The sequence below is a fragment of the Chiroxiphia lanceolata genome, chromosome 10, assembly GCF_009829145.1.
Source record: "Chiroxiphia lanceolata isolate bChiLan1 chromosome 10, bChiLan1.pri, whole genome shotgun sequence".
In the NCBI taxonomy this organism is placed as follows: Eukaryota; Metazoa; Chordata; class Aves; order Passeriformes; family Pipridae; genus Chiroxiphia; species Chiroxiphia lanceolata.
Genome location: NC_045646.1, coordinates 15,412,541 through 15,438,052, shown reverse-complemented (window position 1 = coordinate 15,438,052; position 25,512 = coordinate 15,412,541). Strand labels below are relative to the sequence as shown.

At 39.3% G+C, this 25,512-nt stretch overlaps 1 protein-coding gene across 3 annotated transcripts; it reads right to left on the bottom strand.

The window, feature by feature from the left end:
* GK5 (glycerol kinase 5) lies at positions 1 to 24,760 on the bottom strand. Of its 3 annotated transcripts, XM_032698542.1 has the most exons (16): positions 23,537 to 23,675; positions 22,470 to 22,563; positions 19,402 to 19,477; positions 18,864 to 18,957; positions 17,751 to 17,882; positions 16,350 to 16,425; positions 15,661 to 15,722; positions 15,499 to 15,572; positions 15,099 to 15,159; positions 13,854 to 13,980; positions 10,493 to 10,597; positions 8,331 to 8,416; positions 5,428 to 5,531; positions 4,423 to 4,482; positions 1,773 to 1,906; positions 1 to 684 (listed from the first exon to the last, which is right to left on the bottom strand). In XM_032698542.1, the coding sequence occupies exons 1-16, from the start codon at positions 23,672 to 23,674 to the stop codon at positions 548 to 550; spliced, it is 1,560 nt and encodes a 519-aa protein (XP_032554433.1). In that variant the 5' UTR covers position 23,675; the 3' UTR covers positions 1 to 547. The 3 variants fall into 3 exon arrangements, with proteins under 3 accessions (XP_032554433.1, XP_032554434.1, XP_032554435.1); XM_032698543.1 differs by lacking the exons at positions 22,470 to 22,563; positions 23,537 to 23,675 and adding an exon at positions 24,649 to 24,760; XM_032698544.1 differs by lacking the exon at positions 22,470 to 22,563 and having other exon boundaries at positions 23,537 to 23,636.
* Between the last annotated feature and the right edge of the window lie 752 nt (positions 24,761 to 25,512).

Sequence of the window (25,512 nt, the reverse complement as noted above, 5' to 3'; positions counted from 1 at the left end):
ATTTAGTGCACAGAAGTGTCAGAGCTGGGCCAAATGTTTTCTTAGAATGTCAGCCAGAAGTTGGCAACCGGCTACTATCAATAAAATGTCTTTCTACACAATTGAGTTCATCACAATCCACCCCCAACAATCATTTTAAGTTTCTCAGCAATGCCTAGGGGAGTGTATGTGCCTTTTACCCTTCCTTGATGATTAGCATACCAAAGATTTTAGAGATCCAAAGGGAGGTGAGCTCCTCAGGAGAAAACCCATCATAGGAAGAACACCCCCTGTGCAGTACATGGTAGGATTCCAGCAGCTGGGCCACCCAGAGGAGGTCATGGAAGGGACACCAATGCTGCAGCTGGACCACAGCTGGACCAGGGGCGATGGGAAGGGTCATTACAGTGTGTAAGTAATCCAGCAGCAGGGGGGTAACCAAGTACCACATAACTCCTATAGATACCATCACGAATTCCAGTTATGGTTTTCACTGTCCTGTTAATGTCAAGATGTTATAAATATGAATTAAAACATCTTAATTCTTCTATAATTAAAATGCCAATTTCTACCAGTGCAGGGAGTGTTTCATTGCTTGTAGCCAGGTATCCATAGCAGGTCTGTATTCCTCTGAGTCCTTTTGGGGCTCAAACACTGCTTCTATTCTCCTTAGCTTCTTTAGTTGTTCTTTGTCAGTCCAAAATCCTATAAACAGAAAATTCATTCTCCAGCTCAACTGTAAATGTTATTTTTGAGTTGTTTTAATCTATTTCCAAGAGATCCAAAGCAGAAACACAGTAAGAAATCATGACAGCTTTTCTTTACTCAACCAACAACTTTCTCAGAGGGAAGCATATTTTTAACATTGTGAAAATCCTTTCCAATAGGATCCACTTGTTTGGAATCCTGACAATGCATCTGCTTAACTGGGATGGTTTCCAAGGAACAGCTCTGGTGCACTGAAGTTCCCTTAGGTTTCATACACAATGTGCTTTCAGCTGCAGGCCCTTCTCAGTGAAGAAGGGCCACAAACCCCAAGATTTAACTGCTTTCCTACTATCTTAAAAAACTGCATAAATGGCAGAAAACAGTTGGTGTTACAGATTCAAATTAATTTATGTTATTAAATCATTCTTGCCTGTCAAGGGCCCCAACTTTCTGACACTTTTACTTGGTGAATAAGTCTTACTCAAGCACATAGTTGTTATCTTCCATTTGTGTTATTTACATATCAGAGCAATTTAATGAAAATATATTTTGTAGGTGCATATTCAGCAAAACTATTGACAGTTTGTAGTTTTAAGTCTGGTGAATGATATAGAACAATTCTGTGTGAGTGGAGCTGTTTTTTCTGTTAATAATTTATTTTTTACTTCCATTTTCACGAAAACCTTTAAGAACAGAGGCTCAGCTCACAGATGACAGGACACAACTTCAGCAGGAATGGCATGGCTGCAGGTGAGTGCAGTGGCTCCCTTGCCACATGATCCACCCCCATCCAGCACTGCTCAGGCAGCACAAATATGGGAATGGACACAGAGTCAAGAAAGAGGAGGCAGCAAAGACAGGGTTCACCTCTTTCTTCTCCAGTACATCCTTCTAACTGTGTACTGTACAGAGAAGCAAACACTATTTACCTTGGATTCCCACAAAAGAGGCTAAAGTAATCATTTGGGGAGTTCTTACAATTATTTGAAGTTATGCCTTTTTTTGGTCTTAATTTTTTTTTCTCTTCATATTTACAAAAATGCATTATAAAGGGAAAAACAACAACATTTTTAATGTCTACATACCTGAAGCAAGGCCTGCTAGAAAAGCTGCACCAAGACTAGACATATCTGCATTTGCAGGTTTTTCTATTTTCTTATTAATTAAATCTGAAGTCATCTGCATAACAAAACTATTATTACTGACACCTCCATCAGCTCTATAGGGAGAAAGGAAAAAGTAGTTAGAAAAATGTGTTAAGTTCAAATGCTTATTGCTGGCATTTCAGAAAACAAGTCTTGGTGTTCCACACCTATGCATACATCTTCCTGAACCCATACACAAATGTGTTTCCACTTTGTGGGTAAGTTTAGAGGCCAGAAGAAAGTGCCAAGGAAAAAAAAAGAATGTTTAAACTGGAGGAGGAACGGTAGACAGAAAGGGACACAGGACACTATCAAAAGCTCTGAAAGCTCTGTCTTTTAAAACCATAAATCATCCTGGCTGAAATGTTAAGAGTTTATAACAGAACCTTTACATAGTTACCACCACAACATGACAATAGTCAAAACCATTACACTAAACAAACCCTTTCAGGTGCTCTCAGATCTGGAAGAGTACCCCTTTCCTTATTACCAAATCTTTGTACTAGTGAGCTAAAATGCCTTCACTGTTGCTTCTTTTTATGAGGAAGTTCAGAATGAGGCTTCCATCTATCTATTTGCCTAATTGCATCATGTTGGGGACCAATTTAATGGACAAAACTAGAACTTATCAATGGTAATCTTTAGTCATCTGAAAGTGCCAAGTAATCACACTTGCAAACAAAAGTAACTGTGACAAAAAGCAATCTTTGAAATGTCATAGATTGGTTCATTATGCTCTTGGACTCCAATACCAGCCAAGCATGGAGCTGTTGCTCTATCAAATGTGGTGTAGAAAAGACCTCTACTGTTTATTGCTATAGAAAGTGTTGGGTAATGAAACTTATTAATTGCTTAAAGATCTTCAATTCAAATATGCCAGGTGAAGTCTTCCATACTATTAAAAATTTCCAAATACTCAGTTTTACATTTAGCTAAATTTTGCTGCTGGATACTTTGAAGATTCAATCTGTACATCTGCTAGCTCCAAGTTCCTTTGTGCCATTGGACCAGGGATGTGCTATTTCACAGAACATGTGAACATTCCAGGGCTCCAGGGACCACCAGGATCATCCTTATAAAGGTTCCTGCAGGCTGTTACAGCACAGGACAGGTGGGCTAAAGTGAGGGTTCTTTCTCTGTGTTTTCCTTGATGGTGTTGAGACAAGCAAAGAGATGTAATAGGAAAGTAGAGGACTAATGAAAACAACTTGGTAGGAGCTTGTAAGAGCCAGAGACTGGGAAAGAACAAGGGATACAGGACAACAGTGAAAAAGGGAATGAAAGTATTTATGGGATAAAAGCAAAAAACAAAAAATCAAAAGAAACTGACAGATACTGAAGATGTGCAGACAAAAGGATGGGAGAGCAGTTTACAACCCTACTGAAAACTCCACTGAGTTTATCTCATTATCTTCTAATGCTTAACCCACAAGTTGAATTACTACCAATGCTAGTTAACTATTAGTCACTATATGAAGCAGCAATTTTCTATCAATGAATAAAAAATAACGTGATCATACAATTTAAAGTTTATATTACAACATAAGTGGGATCAGAATTCTAATGTTCCCTAGGCTGTACTTCCACACTTCCCATTCTTCAGTTCGCACTCTTAATGCGACTTCTCAAATTTTGGATGCAATTTTCCACGTAAAAAAGTTTCCTAAGGAATCAAAAATTCAGATACTTTTAATCTTTTTGTCTCCGTTAAACCCCCAAGCCTGGCTGTTTCTTCACCTTTGCCTACTCTGCTCCAGTACGTGATGGAAAAGAGAAACTTTTAGCTCCTCCCACCTTGTACTCTCACTTTTCTTCCACTACTCAAGAGTGATTTGTGTCCAAATGCCTGCCAGTCTGTTCCTTCCTCCGCAGAGGCACAGGAGGGACAGGAAGGCTGCCTCTCTCTTGATCACAGTGCCATGCTGACCCCTGGCTGCCCGAAGGAGGAATTTTGTCGGAGAGCCTTCTGAGCCCGAGGGCTGGAGGCTCTGACAACTGCTGTGTTCAGAGGAAGCACCTACTGAAATGTGAACTGTAGTCTTCCAGCAATGTATAATTCAGTTAAATTTTCATCAAATGTTGTGAAAGCATATTCACAGTTACCTCACTAAATCTGATCTGCTTCTTCAAAGATTAAAGCAAAACCAACGTCTTAACAACTGAATTGTAAAAATATTCTCCCTCTTTCCCTCACAAATAAAACAAATAGTTTTAACTGATGTCTTCAAAAAATAGTCTGTGAAAGACCTGGCACAAAATGTGGCAGTATGAAAGAATGATTACAAAGGGTAAAATGACCTTTGGGGTAGGCATTGCTATGTGCACTCTAGTGCTACTTGAAAACATACATTTGCCTTCTCTTTTATTATTGTTTTAATAATTAGAGCAATTTGTTACTCCCCTACTGCCAATCATCAATGCAATAGGTGTGGGGAGACTACTGCTGCTTACGCTACATTAACATTTGACTTGGGAATCATCTACTTCTCAACAAGAGAATTTTTACAGTAAGATAAAATGCATAATAAAGTTCACATCGACCTAAAGTCAAACTCCCACATATCAAATTCAGAAGTTACACAGAACTTACCGAATGGTTTGAAGAGGAATGTGCACCTTCTTCACAATGGTATCATAAAGCACTTTGTTTCTTTAAAAAAAATATTCAGTTGAATTAAGCATTATATATTCCATAAAGTGTTTCCAGTATCTACATAGTCAGAAAATAAAATACAAGGCAAAAAAAGCCTCAGTTCTGTCAGAACTGCTGCAATAGCTAGTGAGTCTCTACAATGCACATATAAAAAAACCAAAACCACTGAAACTGGTCTTTAGTCTTTGTCATTACTACAAAGGCACAAGTATGGCTAAATCATGGCCCATTCTATAGCAAGTCACTGTGGAAGGTTCAATGTTTCCACTGAAAATTGCTGATAGTTTCTACAGACAAGATGCAATCACTGATTCCTCACTTAGAGTGAGGAAAGTAGGCCAACAGAGTGTTAACTGGAGTTTACCCAGCTATTTTTTAAGGGTAATATCTGAAGGTTTCAAGTTTGACTTGTTCTGAAACATTTCAGTTAATGGGAGAAAATCTAAACACAAAGGATCTCTACTCTTTTCTATTTATTTGTGTGATTCTTGGGAAGTCCTGTCTAGGGGCAGGAGTTGGACTCTATGATCCCAATGGGTCTCTTCCAACTCAGCATATTTCATGATTCTATAATATAAAACTTTGAGCTTCAGGGGTACTTTAAACATAGCTGGAATGGGTTACAGCTTCTGACAAAACACTGTCACCAGAGTAAGGACAAACTTCAAAGAGAAAACATTTTTAGAACATGCAAAAAACAATATAATTTAACAATCTATATGGTTACTTAATAAAAAAACCTCTGAACTAGCAAACATACACAAGTGTAATTGTAAAGTGTTAAGAAAAAAGGAAGCAGCTGAAACTCCTTTCCAGCATAACAGTAACGGATCACTACTATTAATATTTTACAATCTGCAGAAGTCCAAGTATCCATTTAATGCTGCTGATCTAAATAAAAGCAAATGTAAGAAATAAGCCAGGTAATTAAGCAAACAGTACCTGAAAGCTACAGATTCCAGTATAGCTCGTACAAGATGGTTTCTGGTAGTGGAAGGCTTCAGCCCCATGAAAGAGGCACATAAATATGTGCCATCCACAGAAACCTGCACAAAAGATGTCACCATGAGTTCAGTGAATTGTGTTTGTAGGCTTTTAAGAAAGGAGTCAAAGAGTAAGAAGAAAAAAATAACTTACAACAATTACAGGCAGCAGTGAGAGAAGAAAATTGAAAACAATACGTAAGAGGAATATAGTGTTATTTTAGCTACCTCAGTGAACAGTTTAAATAGCTTCTTTCAAGAGCAAAAGTATTAAGTGTCTTATTTCAAATCTGACATACTAAATAAGACTAAGCCATGTGATTTATCTTCAAAATATGTACAGGGTACACTTTAAGTGTCTAGGACAGGGCACACTGATACTGCTGTTCTCCAACAAGATTTCACACCCCCCTTCCTGAACTATTGAAAGAAAGATGAATTGACTTTTAAAAGTAACACTGAAAGGGATGATAATACTTTTTATTAGTGTATACTACAGCCTATTATCAGTTACACTGATAAACACAGTCCAAGAAAAATTCTAAGTGTTCTTGTTTTTACAGGAGAACTAGAGGACTAATGTATGAATCTCTGTTTCCACCCCTCCACTCCTCTGATGAACTTTATCACAAAATATTAGTTGGCTGATGTGTACCTGTTTTGTGACAACGTTCAATCTTATTTTCAGTGTAGACAGTAACTTTTAAACTGAAACAATCCTTTTCAGTTGTATTGTGCAAAGTATCAATTATGACAACACTTACCAGAAGTTTGAATTTCATGCTTATAAAATACATACACAAATATTTATAGCTAAGAAAATGCTATCATACGCTAAAAAACCCCCAAACACCAGTGTACAGATAGGCAGACACAGCCAAAAAGAAAACTGGCATTTTGAGAAATTCCTAAATAGAAGAAACTTCTGCATCAAAGAAAATATTCTTTTTGTTTCCACATAAAAGTACCCTTACCACTCTAAGAATGGAGCCATTTGTCCAGCTCAGTAGTACAATAAGGATTCATGGCTTCTAAGTTTACTGTTTTTCATGTACAAGATAATCTAAAAGGCGTAGACTCATATTCTACATAAGGGTATCTAGAAAGAATTGATTATTAAAAAAAAGAAGAAAAGAGCATGCACATCCATGCATACACCCCACTGAAGAGCCCTACAGTTCTGCTGTTACTATTAACCACAGAAATTGAAGCCTAGAAACCCATTTCTAGCAGAATGAGTAAAAGGAAAAAAATTATTAATGCAAATATTCACCCCATTTTAAATATAATTTCACAATGATGTTCCTCTCTGTGTACTGCACCACAGCAGTAGAATCCAGCAGGAAAGACACTTGTTCTTATTGCCTAATTATGGATGAGTAGAAGAACATTTTACTTCATGTAGGAAATGGCCACATGAGCTTTCTAAGAACCCTTCCTAAGGGCTGTCATTCTGAGGACTAAGAAATATTATAATAGAATCCATTTGTGTTAGCATCTAGCCATGTGGAGCTACACAGACACATTACAGGCCCAGAAGTGTTCAACTCTGTTATGTCCCTTTTTACACCATGTAATCCCCTCAGTTTGTAAGTGGACACACATCCTGTCACTGAGTCTGCACGCTAAGCACGGTCCACTGGAATAAGCAGGGGGTTTAAAAAGCAAAGAAACCCACACTGGGGGGGACTATTAGTGGCTGCTAGATGTCAGAGTTAAAGAGAAATCCATTCAGTTATCCAAGTACAGCTTCTAAATTTGGACTGGGAATACCAGAATTAAGGAAAAAGACTGAATCAGTATTAACTGGGAAGCTGGTTGGGGTTCCTTACGGAGACAGGGCCAAGAAAGCAAGGGAGAGAAAAACCCACAAAGGAAAATAAAAAGATACAAACAAAAAAGAAATTTTGCCAATATCTCTAGAACTTGAACACTAATAGAAATAAAGGTTCAGAAAATACTGAGACTAACATTTGTTTACCTCAGGATTCCTGTCTGCCAATACTGGAATTTAGCATAGCTCAACACTTGCTTATTCCTAGCACAGTTACTCCCAGTAACTATGAAATGGAGGCCCCTTAGCACAATCAAGTTCTATATCCCTAGAGATTGGGGTGGCTGTTTGAGAGCAGGGAGCTGGGCTACCTGGAGAAAAAATGAAATTCCTCTTTGCTTTGTTCCATCAGCGTACAGGACTTACACAAAGGGAAGGTTAAAGATGTTAAGTTTCTTCAGAAAGAACCACTAGTCCTGAGAATGATTAAAATGAGTATGGTAGAGAAATGAACATTTAAAAAAACCTCAAAAAACTTTTAGAAACATACAGAGATGAGGTAATTCAAAACAATCAATCACTGAGACTTCTAAGAGAGATGTCTATCCTACTCAGTTTGATCATTCCCAGAAGTGTCTAAACATTATCTTCATTTTTCATAACACCAGGAATTGCAATCTTGCTCATTGTAAATATTCTGCTGAATTGCAACATACATCTTGAGAAAAGGCAGAATAAAATGAATTATTTTAGAACAGTGCTCAGAAGTATTGTCTCAGTGATGGCTCTGCAGGAGGTAGAAAAGCTACAGGATCAGTTTTTGTCTCTGCAGGCACTGCCTGTGTTCCTGGGGGCAAATCATTCAGTTTATCTGTCCTTCACTAATTTTCCTATTTGGTAGGGTTTTTCTCAAGGGGAGGATGGTGTTTAAGCATTCTGATATGACAATGGTCTTCATACATTGTGATAAGCGACAGACAGTAAGAACCTGAGTAGTACAGAATAAATACTGTGATAGGATGTAAATTATTACATTTAAACATGTAAAAGTTGAAGTTTTAATAGGGTTAGTAAATTAATAATTTTACCTGAAGACCTGGAATGAAACAAACGCCTTGAGAATCAGCAACACTCTGTGCCATTTCTGCTGTTTCATCTACATTGGTGAAAAGATCTGTAAGGATGCATAAGTTGTGTGCTTTTATTACATTTACTTCAATTTCTTCATTTTGTCTTGCTAAGAGACAGAAATCTAGAGTTTGACTACTGCCTTTTGTAATATTCTCAAACTACATGCTCTAAGGGAAATGATCACTTCTCCTCTATTTCATATCCATCAGTCACATTAAAAAACCCAAACTATTCAGATGAAGGGTAAACTCAAAAGTCCTTAATATCCATATTTTATCAGCACCCTTAGTATCTTTACAAGTGACTGACACATAAATAAGGTTATCACTTCTTATCACATCACCTCTTGGATAGACTTTTATTCTCTGTCCAGCCAGATATTTTCTTTCATAACTCTACTAACACTCCTCTTTAGCTTGTTCTTCACCCACATGCAATTCTTGTACCAACACCAATCTTCGTAATTTTAACTAATAATGTCCTTATGTGGCCACATAACATGTTTTTACAAAAGACTAGAGGTCTTCTGTACATGAGATCTATTGCTTTTTCTTGTCAAAAAAGTGAATTCTCCTATTAAAGATAAATTAGGTTAATCTAGCTAAACTTAGTTTTGAAAAACCCATCCTAGTAACTTATCAGGAGTTTCAATTTACCTTTGTAACCTTCACAAATTTGATTAAAAAACTCTGGACTCTACTGTGCTCAGACTAATAAACCCAAATCCCATCTTTTCTTTCTTGTTGTCTTTGCTGTTACTGAATTATAAATATAGTACCCCTACACAAGGACAGAAAAAAAAAATTAAGATTGACTTCATGTTGAAATTCCACATACTACTACTTCTAAATTCTTAGAAGTTATATGATCACACTAAAAGAAATTAAACTAAGTCTGCCTTGCTGCAGAAATTCCTAATTCCAAACCTTTGCCACTATTATGTCTCATCTTCATCCATGGTGAGCCTCACCACCCTTACTGAGGCTTACCTTGTGTTTTGGCCCAATTACTTCTTAAAGCAAAAGTTTTACCATTCTCTAAAGCTGATAAGAGTCTCTGAATTCTGCTTCTCTGTAATAATATTTTCAGAAAATAAAGATCTTACTTGTTACAGTGTTTAAAGCAGCATACCTTTTTTAATCTCCCTCTAAAACTTCCCTTTTTTTTTTAACTCTGGAATCTGAAGTAGTAAGCTTACATATATACCACTGACACATCTGAGTCTACAGTGCTGAACTGAGTCATTTCCTCAAAAGCCTCACGGCTGTTACTCTCCAGACTTAGTCAAATATTGGATGAGGAAGACCTGAGGACCAACCTGAGTCACATTTAGCCCCCAAGGGCACATACCAGAGAACATAAATACACCATATGCACCAAAAGCTGACAATTTCAAGAAGTGGGAAATTTTGTGGGGAGCTACACTTCAGGAAAACCTTTCCCAGACAATCTTTCCTTGCATCTTAGTAAAAATGTACTAAGTTTCTAAGTAAACCAAATAAATTTCTAATTAAAACACTCAGAACAGTTGTCCTATAAACAACCAGTAGTCAGCTACTACAGAGCTATTATTTTCTTAGTCTTTCATTAAACTGGAATGCAAAGCCTTTCATTACATAATAATACCAGCCAACAGGCACATTACCTCTATGTGAAGCAACACTGACAGCACCATTACTTGAGAAGTTCTCCACGTTATTTTCATGTAAATCAAGCCTGTTATTAACTCTGAGATGTGTAGCTTGAGACCTCTCAAAACCACTGCAGCAAGTGCTTGTGGAATCAGGAAGTTTGTCGTGCTCAAGAGAAAGCAAGGAGTTAAATGTTTCAGGAAGATAAAAGCCTCCATAGGTAGGAGAGTCTGAGGCAGAGACTGAAGAGGAGATGATTGTACAAACCAAACTCCAACTCCCTGCAGCAGACACATCCAGCACAGAACCTACTAAGACACTGCATTTTTGCTGCCCAAAGCATGTGGGCTGGTTTCTTCAGTTATGAATTACTCAATTATTCAGTTATTCAACTACGAATAATAAAACCAAGTCCAGTAACATAACTATGAACCCATAAAAAAAGTTTCTTAAGCAGTTATATATTTTACCCTCTGTAAAGAACTTACCTATATCCTGAGCCCATTTTATGGCAGTGCCGATGTCCGATATAGTGCCTTCAGTTAAGTAAACAACTTCTTTCCCAATCTTCCAACCAATCAGTGGATAAAGACCTTCATTATTTTCCATGAAAGAAAACCACTTAGTTAAATTAAACGTTTACAGAAAAACATATACAAGCATTAACCACAATAAGACCAAACAAACAAACAAAAAATTTATTCAATTCCTTTGCAGAATTGAAGCTAAAAAAAAAGTCAGCAATAGAGATTAAGTATATTGTTTGAAAATTTAGTGATGGGATTACAAGAGACTTGAGCAACAGGTTGTTGGGCCAAAGTTAACAACAACAACAAAAAAATCACTATCAAATAACAAAACAGCCCCCTTTAAACTGAAGAGCTATCTGTACTTACTTTTATTTTTCATATAAGAGATTTTGCATACCTAAAAATTTATCAATGTTTTCCTATTTAAGTCCATCCAATTTTCCCCAAGGGATTCTAAGTCAGATTCTTTTCCCCCCAGAACAAAAAGCATCTTTCAAGGAGCTGACTGCTTGAAGGTACTATTACATTAGGAATAAATAATAGCCAATAACAAGGAAAGACCTGACCATTTGTTCTCCCCTTTGCTCCCCGCCAGATATCTTGAAACCTTATCAATGAAAAGCAAGACTACTTAGAAACAGACAGTGTGAACACAAAGACCTTCTCACTTGATATCCGTTTGAATAAGAACACAGCACAGAAGTCCTGCAGAGCACTGTTTTTAATGCTAAAGCAAAAAGACTTGGTGATGCAGATTGCACACGTTTTGGCAACACTGAAAAAATCAGAACAGCAGTGTGGCTCTAGGGCCACGGCTGTGAAGAATTTGACAGGATGTGCTGTATGAACTTAAGTGACTATTCCAAGTCAGTCCAAATCACACATTGCCACCTTGCATCCTTTGACACAGCAACTCCAGGTGGATGACAGCTGGAACCCATTTGGATCTCTACATTGAGCATGGACATGGTTACAAAGATATTATTGTTTGGACTTTTGCCGTTACTCATTTTCTATGAATATTTTATGTTGTTTTCCTCGTTTTTTTACCTTAATACACAACGTTTCAGAGATGGCACTTCATCAATATGCTGTTTGAGTCGTTCAACAGTGGCACTCTCCAGCCACAGACCCCGCGGTGGAATGTATTTGTGCTTAATCAGATGTTGCTATTTTTTGGTCTGTGTTTGGCCCAGCCACTTGTGAAAGTCTGTTCTTTTCCAGCCAAGTTATGAGAAAACAAGCATCCTTCCCTACACAGGTGCACAGCAGATGTCCCCCAGCACTGCAGCTGGACAAAGGGCTCTTCAGGTCACTCAGTAAGAACCTCAGCAATCAGTGGCCACTGCAACAATTTCACCTAATCAAGCTCGGCAACTGTTGGAGTGAAGGAATCAGCCAGACTTTCTGGGACCCTGCTCAGGACTCAGAGATCATGGGTAATGCAACAAAGGTAAACGAGTCCCAGTTTACTTTTACAAGGAGCAGAAATGCAGCAGAAGAATCTAGGGATTCTCTCTGCTTTCTCAAAGTGACTTTGCTGATAGATGTGTTCCTCACAGAATCATCGCTAGGTTTGCTTGCCTGTGTCCAAGAGAGTTGCATGGTAGCACTAGTGCAGTTCCAGAAATTTGGTTAGTGCTGGAGGCACTGTGGTGCTTACAATATAAACCAATACAAACTGATCAGCAGCATCTATTTAGATTACAGTTTGTATCTGTCTCTTGAAAGGGAAAAAGTGATACACATATCTCCAGACCATTGGTACAGGTGTGCCTTACAATCTTTCTTTTTCACCAAAGATAAAGCCACAATGAAAAAAGACCAAAAAATTAATTGAGCCAAAAGTCCTAAAGAAAGGCAGCTAATTAGGGACAGAGAAGTCCATCCATCAGGTGGCCTTCCTGAAGATGCTCTCATCAGTAGTGTAAAATAATCCTGCCTCTAGGCAATGGATCCACATGACACTCAGCATGACCAGAGTTACTAAGAACTATCAGACTGCCAGAGGGACAGCTTTTACATCTGTACAACATGATTCCATCACTGAACTGTGACAAGTGCTGTTCTTGAAGGAACTACTTTATTTCTGGGTTTTTTTAAACTGTCATATATAAGAGCTAAATGTAGACCAGAAACTAGAACAGCAGCTAATGAACAGCTTGCACAAAGATGCTGTAGGGATTCATCTTGGAGTCTTAAATACATATGTCAACTTTAAAGATTGAACACATTACATTTAATGCCCAGGGCACTGAGAAAGCCAGGTACTTAATTTGTCCTACTAACTGGCCCCATGACTGCCAAAGACATAGGGAAAATCATTTAAACATAAGTAACAGCCTAAAGCAGTAGAAGTTTCACAGCACTGCCTTAGAAGACTTTAACTTCTATCAGATCACAGCTAAGTATTTTCTTAAAACAAAACTGAATGGAAAAACCTTACAGCATGGTTTTTGCTATTAGATTTCCACAGACTACATATGTATGATTTCCTAATGACATGATTAATTAGCCTAAAATCATTTGCATTCATAGGGAATTCAATGTCTATGCTATTCAGTTCTGACACATCTCATTTATTTGCCAAGGTCCTTCAAGACTTGAGCTGGTAAAAGACTCCTTAGCACACTGCTGTCCTCCTTCCCAGCCCCACCCACCCCACTTCGAGTTGCAGACTTGCTAAAATTAGTAACTCTTTAAAAATATGACAGACAGAGAGAGCTTGTGTGGGCAAATTTACTTCAGTATCATCTGCTGCTCTCTTGACAAACAGCCACCTCTGACAAATTAACAAGCTTGACAGACCACAAATGTTCAGAACAATGAGGTTTTAAACACTAGAAGCATGTTGACCATTTCTAGTGTTTTAAAGGAAAACTAATAACTGTTAATCCTGCATTATCTCACTGCAGGTAATTTGATGCATAAGGGCTCAAGGGCAGGAACTTGATCTACTGCAACTTTTTGATGTGAAAAGCCAGAGGACCAATCCCCCTTTTCTTCATTCTTCTACTGTATAATACTGCTATCAAGAACAGGTGAAGAAAAAAAAAGAGGGAGGGATGCGGGTAGCAGACATAATGATGTTCTTAAGTTCTCTTCCTGAGAAGCATATTTCAGGATAACCAAGATGTGTATTTCTAATAAAAAATTTCCACAGTCTTGTGGACCAGCACTCCGAAGCTGGTTTGTTACAGCTAAAGACAGAAGGAAAAGCACAGCCCTATTTTATCCCTTCGTACACCCTCATCATTAACAGCTATCAAGGAAAAGCTGAGAGTGTGAAATACTCTAAAACCAAATGTCACTATCTTACTTCTCTGTGACGCAAAGAGACGCTCTCCAGTATTCACATTCCAAAATCCACCTGTTCCCATTGTCAGTTTAACATCTCCTGGGTGGAAGCAGCATTCTCCAAACATAGCTGACTGCTGATCAGCTACCTGCCAGGGCAACAAAAACGATGGGACAAGTTAGCTGGCAACCACCAACCTGCAATGCTGCCAGGTTTCAAATTATCATTGCAAATGGTTCAGAGTTCTGAAGACAAGTAACCATTCAGAAAGGAACTGAGCATTCAGACAGGACTCATACACAATTTCTTAAGTATTTGCAGGCCATTCCAACAGTCAGCACCAAATTACACCAGGTTTGGACACAACAGGAATGTCTGTAGCATTGCCTGCAACACTGAAAAATGTTATGGAAACAAAAGCAATATTTTATGTTTTAATGTTTGACAAGGATAAATGGGGCATTTGCAATCCCAGAGAGCACAACAGAATAGCTTGGCTTGAATTCTTCTTTCTCCAAATAGAAAGCTGAAGTTTTGAGGTCTTGCCTTCCTTTTTCCCTGATAACCCTCCTGTACCAAATTATTCCATGTTCAATTTTTCAACAACGATAATGGTTATTAAATGTATTTACTTATGGTTTTGCCTTGGTGAAACAGGAAATTTACACATGAATTTAGTCTACAGTTCTTTAAAAATAGCAGGAGAAATTCAAATTATCTAGGTGACAGTTTCTTCACTTAGCTCAATTCAAGCAGATTTTGCTACAAGTCATCACTTTAGAAAAATAATGAGGTTTTCTTTTCCAAATTCTAACTACTGAGGCAAGAACATGTTATTTGCCACTTAGTTTTAGTGGGGAAAAAACCCCAAACATATAAAAGGGACGACAAGTAGATCTATTAAAAAATACTCCTACATTTGTGCAGTCTTACTGAAGTCAAGCCAGAGTGGACTCTGTTGCACAACCCTGTATAGAACAACTGATTTTAAGCCAGAGACACACACATTACCAGAGCTTAGAGTCCTACATTCAGTGCTTAACCATTTGGTCCCTAACCTTAATGAACCTCAACCTCTAGAAATCCCTTCCCCTTCCTCTCTCTTCCTTTTCCCCTGAGGGTGTAAACTGAGTTTTTGGAGAAAAATTCACCAACGAATTGTACTGTAGTTAAGTCATAGCAAAAGAAGCAAGTACCAAATCAAAGCCAGATAAATAGTGTAGGTAGAAAAATACAGAATAAAGTAGGAAAATATTTTTCACTCACCAGTGCCATTATTGGAATAGGTACCCCAAATATTTCAGAGTCAGCTGATCCGAAGTTGAAGCTTAAAACAAATGTTATGGAGAAACATCACAATACTAAATTGAACTTCTTGTTAAAATGAAATCTAGGTACATAAGGCCTGAGTCTGCACCACATATGAAAGGTGATGCTACTAATTTATTTTAAAGAAAACATTAATACTATCACTAACTACTGTCAGAAACACTGACAGTAAAAATAAAGTTTTGGACTTCACATATTTCTACATAAAGTATAATTGCATATACAAATAACTTTGTGTACCTGCATATAACTTAGCCTGTGCAGATTATGTAGTACTTTTAAAAAGGCAATTAATTTAACAGTTACCATATTCTTTTAATTATGTCTTCATAGTTACCTCGTGTCTTTCACTGGTGGATAAATAGACTTCGGAAGAGAAAGTAGATTACATAAAGTGGGGCTCCAGCATTTCTGAAATGAAACAGAAAATGTAAAAATGTCAGCAATCCTCTCAGAAGCACAATAAATAGCAACAACCTTTTCCCAGAACAGCACATACCGTAAAGGGTTCAAAAATGCCTGTAGAACTGGCACTGGAGTAATCTGTAGCATACACAGAACCTACCATGGAAAAAAAATAGAACAAAGTAAGACTTGTAGATATTCAGACATTTAAGAGTTTTTTTCAAACATCTCATTGGCTCCCATCAAATATAAACTGAGTGTGTGTGAGCAAAATCACAATGATACCATGGGCACAGAGACTTCATCTGCCGCTCACTACAACGGCAATAATGACCTTATTTCCTCTCATGAACCTGGATAGAAGAGCCAACACACCCCACACCAACTGCATCACCCTCAATCATAATCCATCTGATTGCTCAGCATTAGGCCTCAGGACAGAAACTTGTAATTCTTCCACATTTGTAACAATTCTTTGGTTTTTTGCTTTCACAGGTACTTTTCTTCAATCAACACCAATTAGTTCTGTTAGTCCTCTTTAAATCCTATACTCTTAAAAGGTTGATTACATTGAATAATTATTTCCCTTCCAGGCAGGGCCCAAAGAATATTTAATTTAGGGTTTTTTTAACAGTCAATACATTAAAATATTTATCAATTATCAAAAAGCACAAATTGCAAAAAAAAATTTGAATTTTAGGATATATAAATGACAAGTCATGAACATTATCTCTTAGATTCCAGTGCATTTTATTAATATTTAAGAGAAACTGTAACATTCACCTTTAGTCAATCTATACAGTAACCATGTGTCAATTGTCCCAAAGCAGCAGTTGTTTTTTTTGGCAGCTTCTTCAGCCTAGAAAAAAATATACATACAAACAAAAAGTATTTAGAACTGGATACAATAAAGAGAAACATATTTCCTAATTCCTTTTATCATTTTCTTCATGGTTAATGAGAAAATATTTTTATTGTTTATGACTTCTGTAAGGAGTTCAAAATGTTATTTTCCTTAGGATCTTATTCCCTTTTAAAATGGGAAATTCGGGTTCCATCTAATTTCCACTAAATGATAATGTTTACAACTACAGAATTCATAAACAGACATACAAACTAATTCTCTCAAAACATGACTGAATACATGGCTCTTATCAAGAGTCATAATCTTCTGAGTTTCTTGGTTTGATAGTCACATATTTTAAGTATCAGTGCCTGAAAAAATGAGGGAGAACGTTCACCTCGCACAGAAAACTCAGCAGCTGCGTGACTTTCACTTTTATAATCCTCCAGATTCACAACTCACATTTTCAACAGGTCCAACAAAAACATGCCTGTAAAAAGTTATACTTGACCTTCTCAATAGTTAGCTTTGGGACAGTCAAAGCTCAAAAGACTCTGGGGTTTCTTTACACTGGATAGAAAATGGATGATAATTTTCTTTTAAAAATTACTTGAAAATTAGCACAGAACATACGATGACTAAAGTTATAAATACTATAGGTAGAAACAGGGAAAATGGCACAGATTAGAGCAATGAATATATAGCTCAGGGCTCATTAGGCCATTAGATTATTCCAGCACAACTTATTTTATGTGATTTTCTAATTCACACTACAACAAAATGCAAATCAAATAATATACGATATTATTTGTGAAACTGCAAAATGCTGGGATAATGCAGAGTGGAAAGATAAGAGTGCCTGTAGAAAATAAATACAATTGTCATGCAAAACTAGAGTGTAAATAGCTTTACACCAAAGTAAAATTACTAATTCTACTAATTGTATAATTATATCAAGTGAAATAAGGTGACTTGATTATGTTTCTTATGTCTGAAGAAAGCTTTTTTACTACTACATATTTCCAGAATCAGAGGAAAAAGCTGTATGAATACAAGTTACTATTTAGGAGGACAGGTTTTGAACATTAACACAGATGAAAGTCTTTCTGGTTCTTCTGAGGAGAAGAACAAGACAAACCTGAAGAAATTACAGCCAACAGTCACAGAATCATAGAATGGTTTGGGTTGGAAGGGACCTTAAAGATCACCTGCCATGGGCAGGGACAGCTTTCCCTAGACCAGGTTGCTCAAAGCCCTGTCCAACCTGGCCTTGAACACCTCCAAGTCACCTGCCATTATCATCACTTGAGAAAGCTGTTGTTGTTCCCTTTCCAGCTTACCTCAGGTATGTTTTTAAAAACCCATGACAACTTCATAGAAGTTTGTTGTGTTGAAAAAGTAAGAAAACTTGGTGCCAAATATCGATCGTTCCCAGTCAAGAAATGAAGCACTGTAAAAATAACGTGGATTACCTGTTTCAAAAGAAAACAGTTACTTAATGTTTAATCTCGCCCTTTAAAGGTTTCTGATCACTTATCTTTAAAGGATGACAACACAGGTGAAAGCTGCTGATACAAGACTAGATTTAGAAAGCTAAAACTCTGTTTTAGAGTATCCTTGTGTAGGATCAAGCTGGGATTTTAAATCAACAGATAGCCTTCCTGCAACACACACCACAGGAAAGAGCAGCTGCGCTAAAGTCTGTTTTTCCAAGTTCTGCTGGAACACAGACACTTCTCTGCACTACCAACACTGGTCACCTACATGAGTACAATGCCTGATGGGGCTGACAGCTTTACACATTCTTATTCCAGTGAAAGTTCTACAGTTGACAGGCTCGATCATGACAATAGATTCAGCAAAATTTAATCATTAATCAAGTGTTCAAAAAGGAAATAAGTGGCAAACCTAAGCATTTAATTTCTTATGGTGAGTATGCTACTTAGTTTCCACTTAGAGGAAAAGTAACATCTGTTTTTCCAGTTGGAGCAAAGCTTTCTCTTCTAAAGGTATGAAGTACAAGCCATGAGCAGCATAAAATACACCTTCTACAGGTAAGTTGAGCAAAGAGTACATGAAAAAAAACACCCAAGAAAAGAAAAAGCCCAAAACAGTGCCAACCAAGAACTACCCACCAACATGCAAAAACTATGCTGTAGCAGTGTTAACATGCAACATTTTAATATAACAAGAGACTAAAAAGTAACAAAATTAATATTAGAACTACAGGTATCTTTTCCCATAATTAATTACCTGCAGGCTGTCAGTACTGCATTTTTTTTCTTGGCACTATCTTCCATGTTAATATTGCTCAGTTAAACATTTTCAGGCTACAGCACATCACATTACCATGTGAACAGGACATTGCAGTATTCCATATACTGCCCTTATTTGTCATAAAAATAAAACAGCTCTAATATGTCCAAGTTGTATCTAGATTAGCACAGTTTTACCTTCAGCAGAAGGGACTTATTCCAGGAACGCACAAGTTCAGCACTTCTTATGTCTTGCCAACTTATGAAATTATGAAAAGGTTTCCCTGTCCTCCTGAAAAACAGCATTTGGACATTTCCCCTTTAAAACTACAGAACACAGACTACCCAAAACATTCAACATTCATCATTCACCATTTGCAATCAGGACAGTTAACACTGGGTCAATTCCCAAAATAAGTGCATATCCTCCTGGTGCATTCAAGGAGTTACTATATAGGCACACAGACATTTGGAGTGCTAGACTTCTCACCAAAAATAAAAAATAAGTATGTGTTCAGCTCTTCCAAAGTATTAAGAACAAAAAGGCCATACACTTACAAACTGTTCTGAACTGTGTGAGGTGTGGCTGTGCAAACACAAGGGAACATGAGTGACTGACATTTTTTACTTTCAGGTTGTGACTTAACACAGTTCAACATTTCTACAGCCTGCTCCCATCCAGTCCATGAATGTAAACAAACACAAAATCATTTGAAACAACACACAATATACATACTTGTGCCATGTAATGAAAGTTCCCCTCTGTGTGGAGATGCCAAGACCAGCAATTTGCCCCATGTGAAGCCCTGCAGCTAAAAACCAAAAACAAATGAAAAAAAAAAGCATTTATTTGAAGAAACAAACAGAAATACAGCTTCTCCAATATAATTATAAAATCTATGGAATACTTAGGAAATTTATATTCTCTTTAGCTGTTAATCTCTACAGGCTGCCCAATTAAGTGGCTAGAGCAGTGAAATGTCAGAGAACTTCGAGTCAGACAACTGATTCCAAAGCAGATAAATAAACCTGTGTATTTAGTAAAAGCAGTTGTGGCACACTGACTCTTTCTGCCTCCTGAAAGGCCTGTTGATACTCTACATGAATAATGCCAGAGATGGGCAGGCAGACTGCATAAACCTATATAATCAATTAAAATGTGCATTTCACATGGATGAATGCAGAAGAAAGCACAAAGAGAAGTACCTTTACAGACTTACAAAAAGAATTTTCATAAAGAAACAAAACTAGATCGATCCTGTAGGCAGTAAAGAGATTAATGTCAATATGGCCTGATTTTTTACATTGATAATGACGTGTCTCACTTTAAATATTTCTTAAGCAACCTTTCAAAATTCCTAAGAAAAAATTGGCTTAAACCATGTACCACTGAATGCAAAGTATACTTCAAAATCAGAAGTACAAAAATGTACATTTGGGTATACACCAACTTTGCTGCTAAATTTTACCTTCAAATAACTCTTATAGAACATTTTTTCTAATATATATAACTGTAAATAATTAAATATGTCCACAGCTATTTTCGTAGCAGCTCTAGTCAGCTTGCTAAGTACCTCCATGCATGCTTCCAGAAGCAAAATTACATGAAGAAAATATACATTAAGAAATTCCACTTAAACGACAGACTACCTATTCTGTCCTAAGTGCTGTTACTCTGAAGGGCTCTCAGTGCAGTTACTTGAACAAATCACAGGTTAAGTATGTCTTGCTCGTACAAGTTCTCATGTCAACTTTCCCATCCAAAGTTACATTTGTGTGAGCCTATCCTGGGGACTCTACACCCACCACCCTTTCAGTAACAACCACAGAAAGGATTTCACAGGGAAAGGGCACATCCTGTGCAGCCCAACTCTACTTGTGCTTCTGCACCTTCCTTTGTCCTGGTCCTTGCATTCCTGCAGGCAGTGCTATGAAGCCCTCAATCAGCTGAAAGTTAAACCAGTGCTTTCGCAAGACAATCTGCTCCACCTGCCTGCACAAGTGCTGCTGTTAGCAGGAGTGTATGGGAGGAGGACCTGGGAGTGGGTGGCTTGAGAACAGCAGCATTTCTTTTCCAGGCAAAGCCATAGGAGTACTAGCACAGCTCACTACAGATTAGTGGCATGTGTTACTCCTCCCCATCTCCACAACCTGCATGCTCCCATAGCTTTCCCTGTGTCAGCTATCATGCTCTCTAGATGCCTACATGAGTGGAGTGAAATTCCATCAAAGAGAAAAACAAACCAGAAGACAAACATGGATATTTTTCAGCTAAGCTGTCTTTTGGATGGAGTACCAGAGTAAGAGAGGGGGGTGGGACTGTGCAGCCAAAAGTTTCCACCTGTAGGTAGGACTGGACTACATCAGCTCACCCACCTGCACATGGAATCACACGTTTAGCTCCACAAGCCCTGCAAACCCAAGTGTATCTGTGCCTTCCTCCTGCTTCCAGTCAGTCATTCCTGCCTCTGGTACCACACCCTCTCTTGCACCAGCACAAACACTGGTGAAGCTCTGCTGGCATAAACAACCGGACAGTGATTCGACTCAGGAAGCTGCTCTGGACTTGAAACAATTCTGTAAAGAAGAGGGTGGGACTGCTTCTTTTGACAGCAGTGTGAGGTCAGAAATGACTTAAAAATGACCTAAAAATGACTTGCCAACAGCGCAGACAGCTTGGCCACAAGACAACCTTCCCCTTTTAAAACTAGCTGAAAAATCTTGCTTCCTGATTTGCCTCACAGAATGGGAGTGAAGGAAGACAGTAAGGTCTCTGGGGGTTGAGGTGGCATTGCTATTCTCGTGACATAACAGTTGTGGCTGCTGAGAAAACAAACCAAGAGCCCAAAATAATCAGCTTACACCTGGTGATGGTTATTTTCCCTGTTCCCTAGGCAGCCTTCCAAAAGAAGAGACAAGCAGTTTTGGCTTGAGCTAGAGCAACACTTGGAGACCAAACGGCGAGAGGGGCTGAACAGGAGGAACTTAAAGCAGTGGATGCAAGAGTGTGATGTGCACACACAGGCCAGGGAAGCTGAGGCATGTGGGAAAGCCGGGGTGCAGCTGACACGTTCACAGCACAGCGTGGCAACAAAGGCAATCCATGCGGGATTGTAGAACACTGGAGCTGGATTAATGGGAAAGCTATGGGAGTTGCAGAGAGCAAGAGTAGAGTAAGAGCAGCATTCAGAAAAGGGGGGAAAAACCCACATCAGAAGTTTGGCAAAAAAGGGAGTTGTGTGCATTTAGTGTGTGGAGTACTAGGAAATTTTAGGCTAAAGCACAAATAGAAAAGAAGAGTAATACAGAAATTGGATGGTAAGAACTGTTCGTAATTTGAATGGGAAAAGCGGGAACATCAGGTTGTAATGGAGGAAGCACAACTGCAGCATCCTGAGTTTATGCTCTCATACAGCTGTAGTCACACATAAAAAGTGGCAGTGGAATAACAGGGCCCTGGAAGGGGAACAAGCCTACTCTCTGTTCATACACAGAGGCATCTGCAGGAACAGGGACACTGGGGAAGGATGCATACACAAAAAGCTGGAGCAACAAGGTGCTGTCACTGATGTGTAAATCTAGTGTTCACTGCTTCTACTTCAATCCTAATCTGGCCCAACTGAAAGGAAAAAGGTAATTCCAGTGCCTTATTTTACATAATTATTGAATAGACCTTAAAGCATGTTGTAGACCTGTGCTCAGTGATGAATTTTCAATACTAGTTAAAAATAATCTTATTATCTAAGAGACTTTTTACTAATTTTGATAAATAAATAATTAATTTCTCAAGCTTTAAGCCCTTACTTTGTACAGCCTCTTTTATTACACCAACAAATTGACTCCACAGCACTTCAGGATCTAATTCAACCCATCCAGGACGAGGATAAAGCGACTCCACCTGTTCAGGAAACGCAAACAACATTTTTATGATCCCTAGTTCACAGAAGCCACCATTCTTGTGCAACTTGGTGCAAACAAATTTGCTTTTGCATTTTTTTTTCTTAATTTTCTGAATCTCTTGTATGAGAAGAAACAACAGTGTAACTTTCAGAACATAGCTGAATCTGGATGTGTGATCGCTAGAAGATTTCCTCTGTTCAGAGGGAATAAAGCCCAAACCCCCAGGAACTTCAGAAGCTGTAAACCCCTTTCAGAGCTGCAGATTGGAAAGCAGATGCTCAGAGAGCCTTTTGGCTCCACTGCTGAACTCAGACGTGGATGCTTGTGAGCTCCTCAGCAGCAGCACGGCTCAGCAGGGCAGGGATCACCCACTAGAGGGTCAGCTCCACCGAGAGCAGCCCCTTCCACCTCTGAAATCCATCAGACTTTTACACTTCTCCTAATTGTAAAAAAGTTAATTCTGGAGACTCTCTTGATCCCAAAATCACGATCAGTACAAACCAAAAGCAGCCCGAAATCCCTGCTCCCAAGTGAACACTTTTTCACGCGGCGCTGTTACACGATGGGACGCGTGTAAACACCAAGTCCTACGCAAGCCTCAGCTATGCCCTTCTAACAAAAGTCTTTTTGTTCCCAGAGGAATTAGTCGAAAAGCGACTGAAGCGAAGGTAACAGGGAAGGGTGGGCGGGAGCGAAGGGGGCGAGCGCTCCGGCGGTACCTGCGGGGCTCGGGTGCTGCGGGCTCCCTTCACCCCGGGGGCCCTGGGAAGGGGGATCAGGGGCGGACCCGGGAGATGCCCGTGCACCGGGACAAGCCAAGGAACGCGCCGGCTCCCGGGGGCCCGCGGGTCGGAAACGCTCCGGGCAGAGCGGGCACGTCCGGCCCCGCCCGGCTCCCGAGGCAGGTGCCGCCCCAGGCTGCTCCCGCCGGGCCGAGCTGAGGGAGCGCCGCGGAGCCCGCCCGGACTCACCTTCCTGCAGCTGGAGCCCCTGACGGCGGCCGCGCGGTCATAGACGTGGCACTTCACCACCGTGCTGCCCACGTCCACCCCCAGCACGTACCGCGCCGGGGCGGCCGCGGCCCCGCTGTCGGGCTGCCCGCACGGCATCGCCCGGCCCGGCGCTCAGCGCGGAGTGAGCGCGGCCGCGCCCGCCACAGCCCGCCGGCCTATGGGCGCGGGCGGCGCGGCCGGGCCGCCGGGCGGGCAGGTGGCGCCCGCCGGGGGCGGTCGGGGCGGCCTCCGCAGGCCGCGGGCCCGGGGCGGAGCCCAGCGCGGGCGGGGCAGCCCCGCCCTTCGCTCCCTCATCGGGAACTGGCCTTCGACCCCGGGGCCCCACGGACGAAGGAGGAACGCCAAAGCAGAGCCCCATGTTGCGTCTGTGCCGTCTCTGTTTAAATCCAGCAAAAGCACGTAAAAGGCTTTAATAGTTAAACACGAAATGTTACAGGGCTTTCTAAAAGGCGGAATTCAGCGAGCGCCGCTGGGATATCTATGTGCCCGCGGTGCGATGTTGAGTCCCGGCGGACAGCCTGCCTGACCCCAGCTCCTCCTCACAGTAAACGACCAGTTGTGTTTGCTCCCGGGATCTGTCACTGAAGGCAATGAGCATCCGCAATTATTCCACAGTCATCGACTGCAGCCATTCTCTTGTGCCATAAGTTTGCTTCATGGAGGGAACGCGTTTAAAATCACTGTTGGAACAGAGTGACTGCCAGAAATGTTGTCGTATTGCCCTGAGATGGGGCTGTGGTTTTAAACAGAAACAACCAGAAATATTCTTAGTTAACCAATAAAATTCCGGATGCTAAACTCCCAACTAGTATCAATAGAATTTAGTTTTAACCCAAATTTAATCAGAAGAATTAGTCAATTAGTTTTAACTCATTTAATTAGAGCAGAAAAAACAAAAGCAAATACATTGAAAATATTTTCCTCTGGCACTTCTGGTTTGACCCCTCTTATAAAAAACTCTATTATGAAAAACAAAACAGTATTATGTGTGATAACAGTCTGATATGATTAGATCTTTAAACCAGGAATACTAATGACAGTGAAAGCCACATTAAGAAGAGGCTTCTCACCTCACATGGGCAGCTGCAGAGGTCACTGGGACAAAGGTTTGGATCACAGGGAAGTGAAGGCACATGAAAGAGAAAGCCAAGGAATGACTGCTTTACTTCTCCTCCTTAAGGAACAACATTAAAAAGTCACAATCTCTTTGACTTTTATATTCTCTTTCACTGTAAACTTGACAAGTTAATACAGCTAATAGATGTATGTCAGAGAAAGGTATCAAGCACTTCATTATCTGATTAAGGCTACTTTCTTCCAAACTAATTTATCAAAAGAGCATATTAATAATTATTTAAAACTCCCAAAGAAAGCTCCCTCAATAAGATTCAACACATGTAACTGTTATAAAAGGCTAAAATCTCTCCAAATACTAAAAAACTAAGAAGCCTTAAAAAAAATTGGAAAATGCATCTAGATATCCTTTGTGTTTTTACAGTATCAATGCAAGTGGGACCTGTCTTACTGCAAGATTAAGCAAAAATTCAAAAAGAAAATGAAGGTGCAGGTTACTTTCTTCTTTTACAAGTTCTTAATGTAACAAATACATACCTTCTGATTGCATGGAAGTGACTGTAAGCAGATTTCTTCTTGCAGATCCTAAATTCTGTGTAATATGTTAACAAAGAACTTAGATGTGTATATGGTGGAAAAAGATAACATGAACCAACTTGCAAAATTGCACTGCATATATAATCTCAGCTATAGGCAGCATGTATTAAAATTGCTTCATTTATGAGAGGCTTATGAAATACAAATTTTACATTATTGTTCTGTTGTAGTGTAATAAAAGTAATGCAATAGAGGAGGCAATGGGCTTTCAGACATGCATAGCTTGTCCACACACGACTTATCTGGCATTAGCTTGTTGTTTT

Coding starts and splice junctions, on each gene's coding strand:
- GK5 (XM_032698542.1), bottom strand. CDS start 23,674: ATGCCGTGCGGGCAGCCCGACAGCGGGGCCGCGGCCGCCCCGGCGCGG. Junction 15,160..15,498: donor CCACCAGTGAAAGACACGAG/GTAACTATGAAG, acceptor ATTTGTTTTAAG/CTTCAACTTCGGATCAGCTG. Junction 13,981..15,098: donor CTATTCCAATAATGGCACTG/GTGAGTGAAAAA, acceptor TTGCCCTGGCAG/GTAGCTGATCAGCAGTCAGC.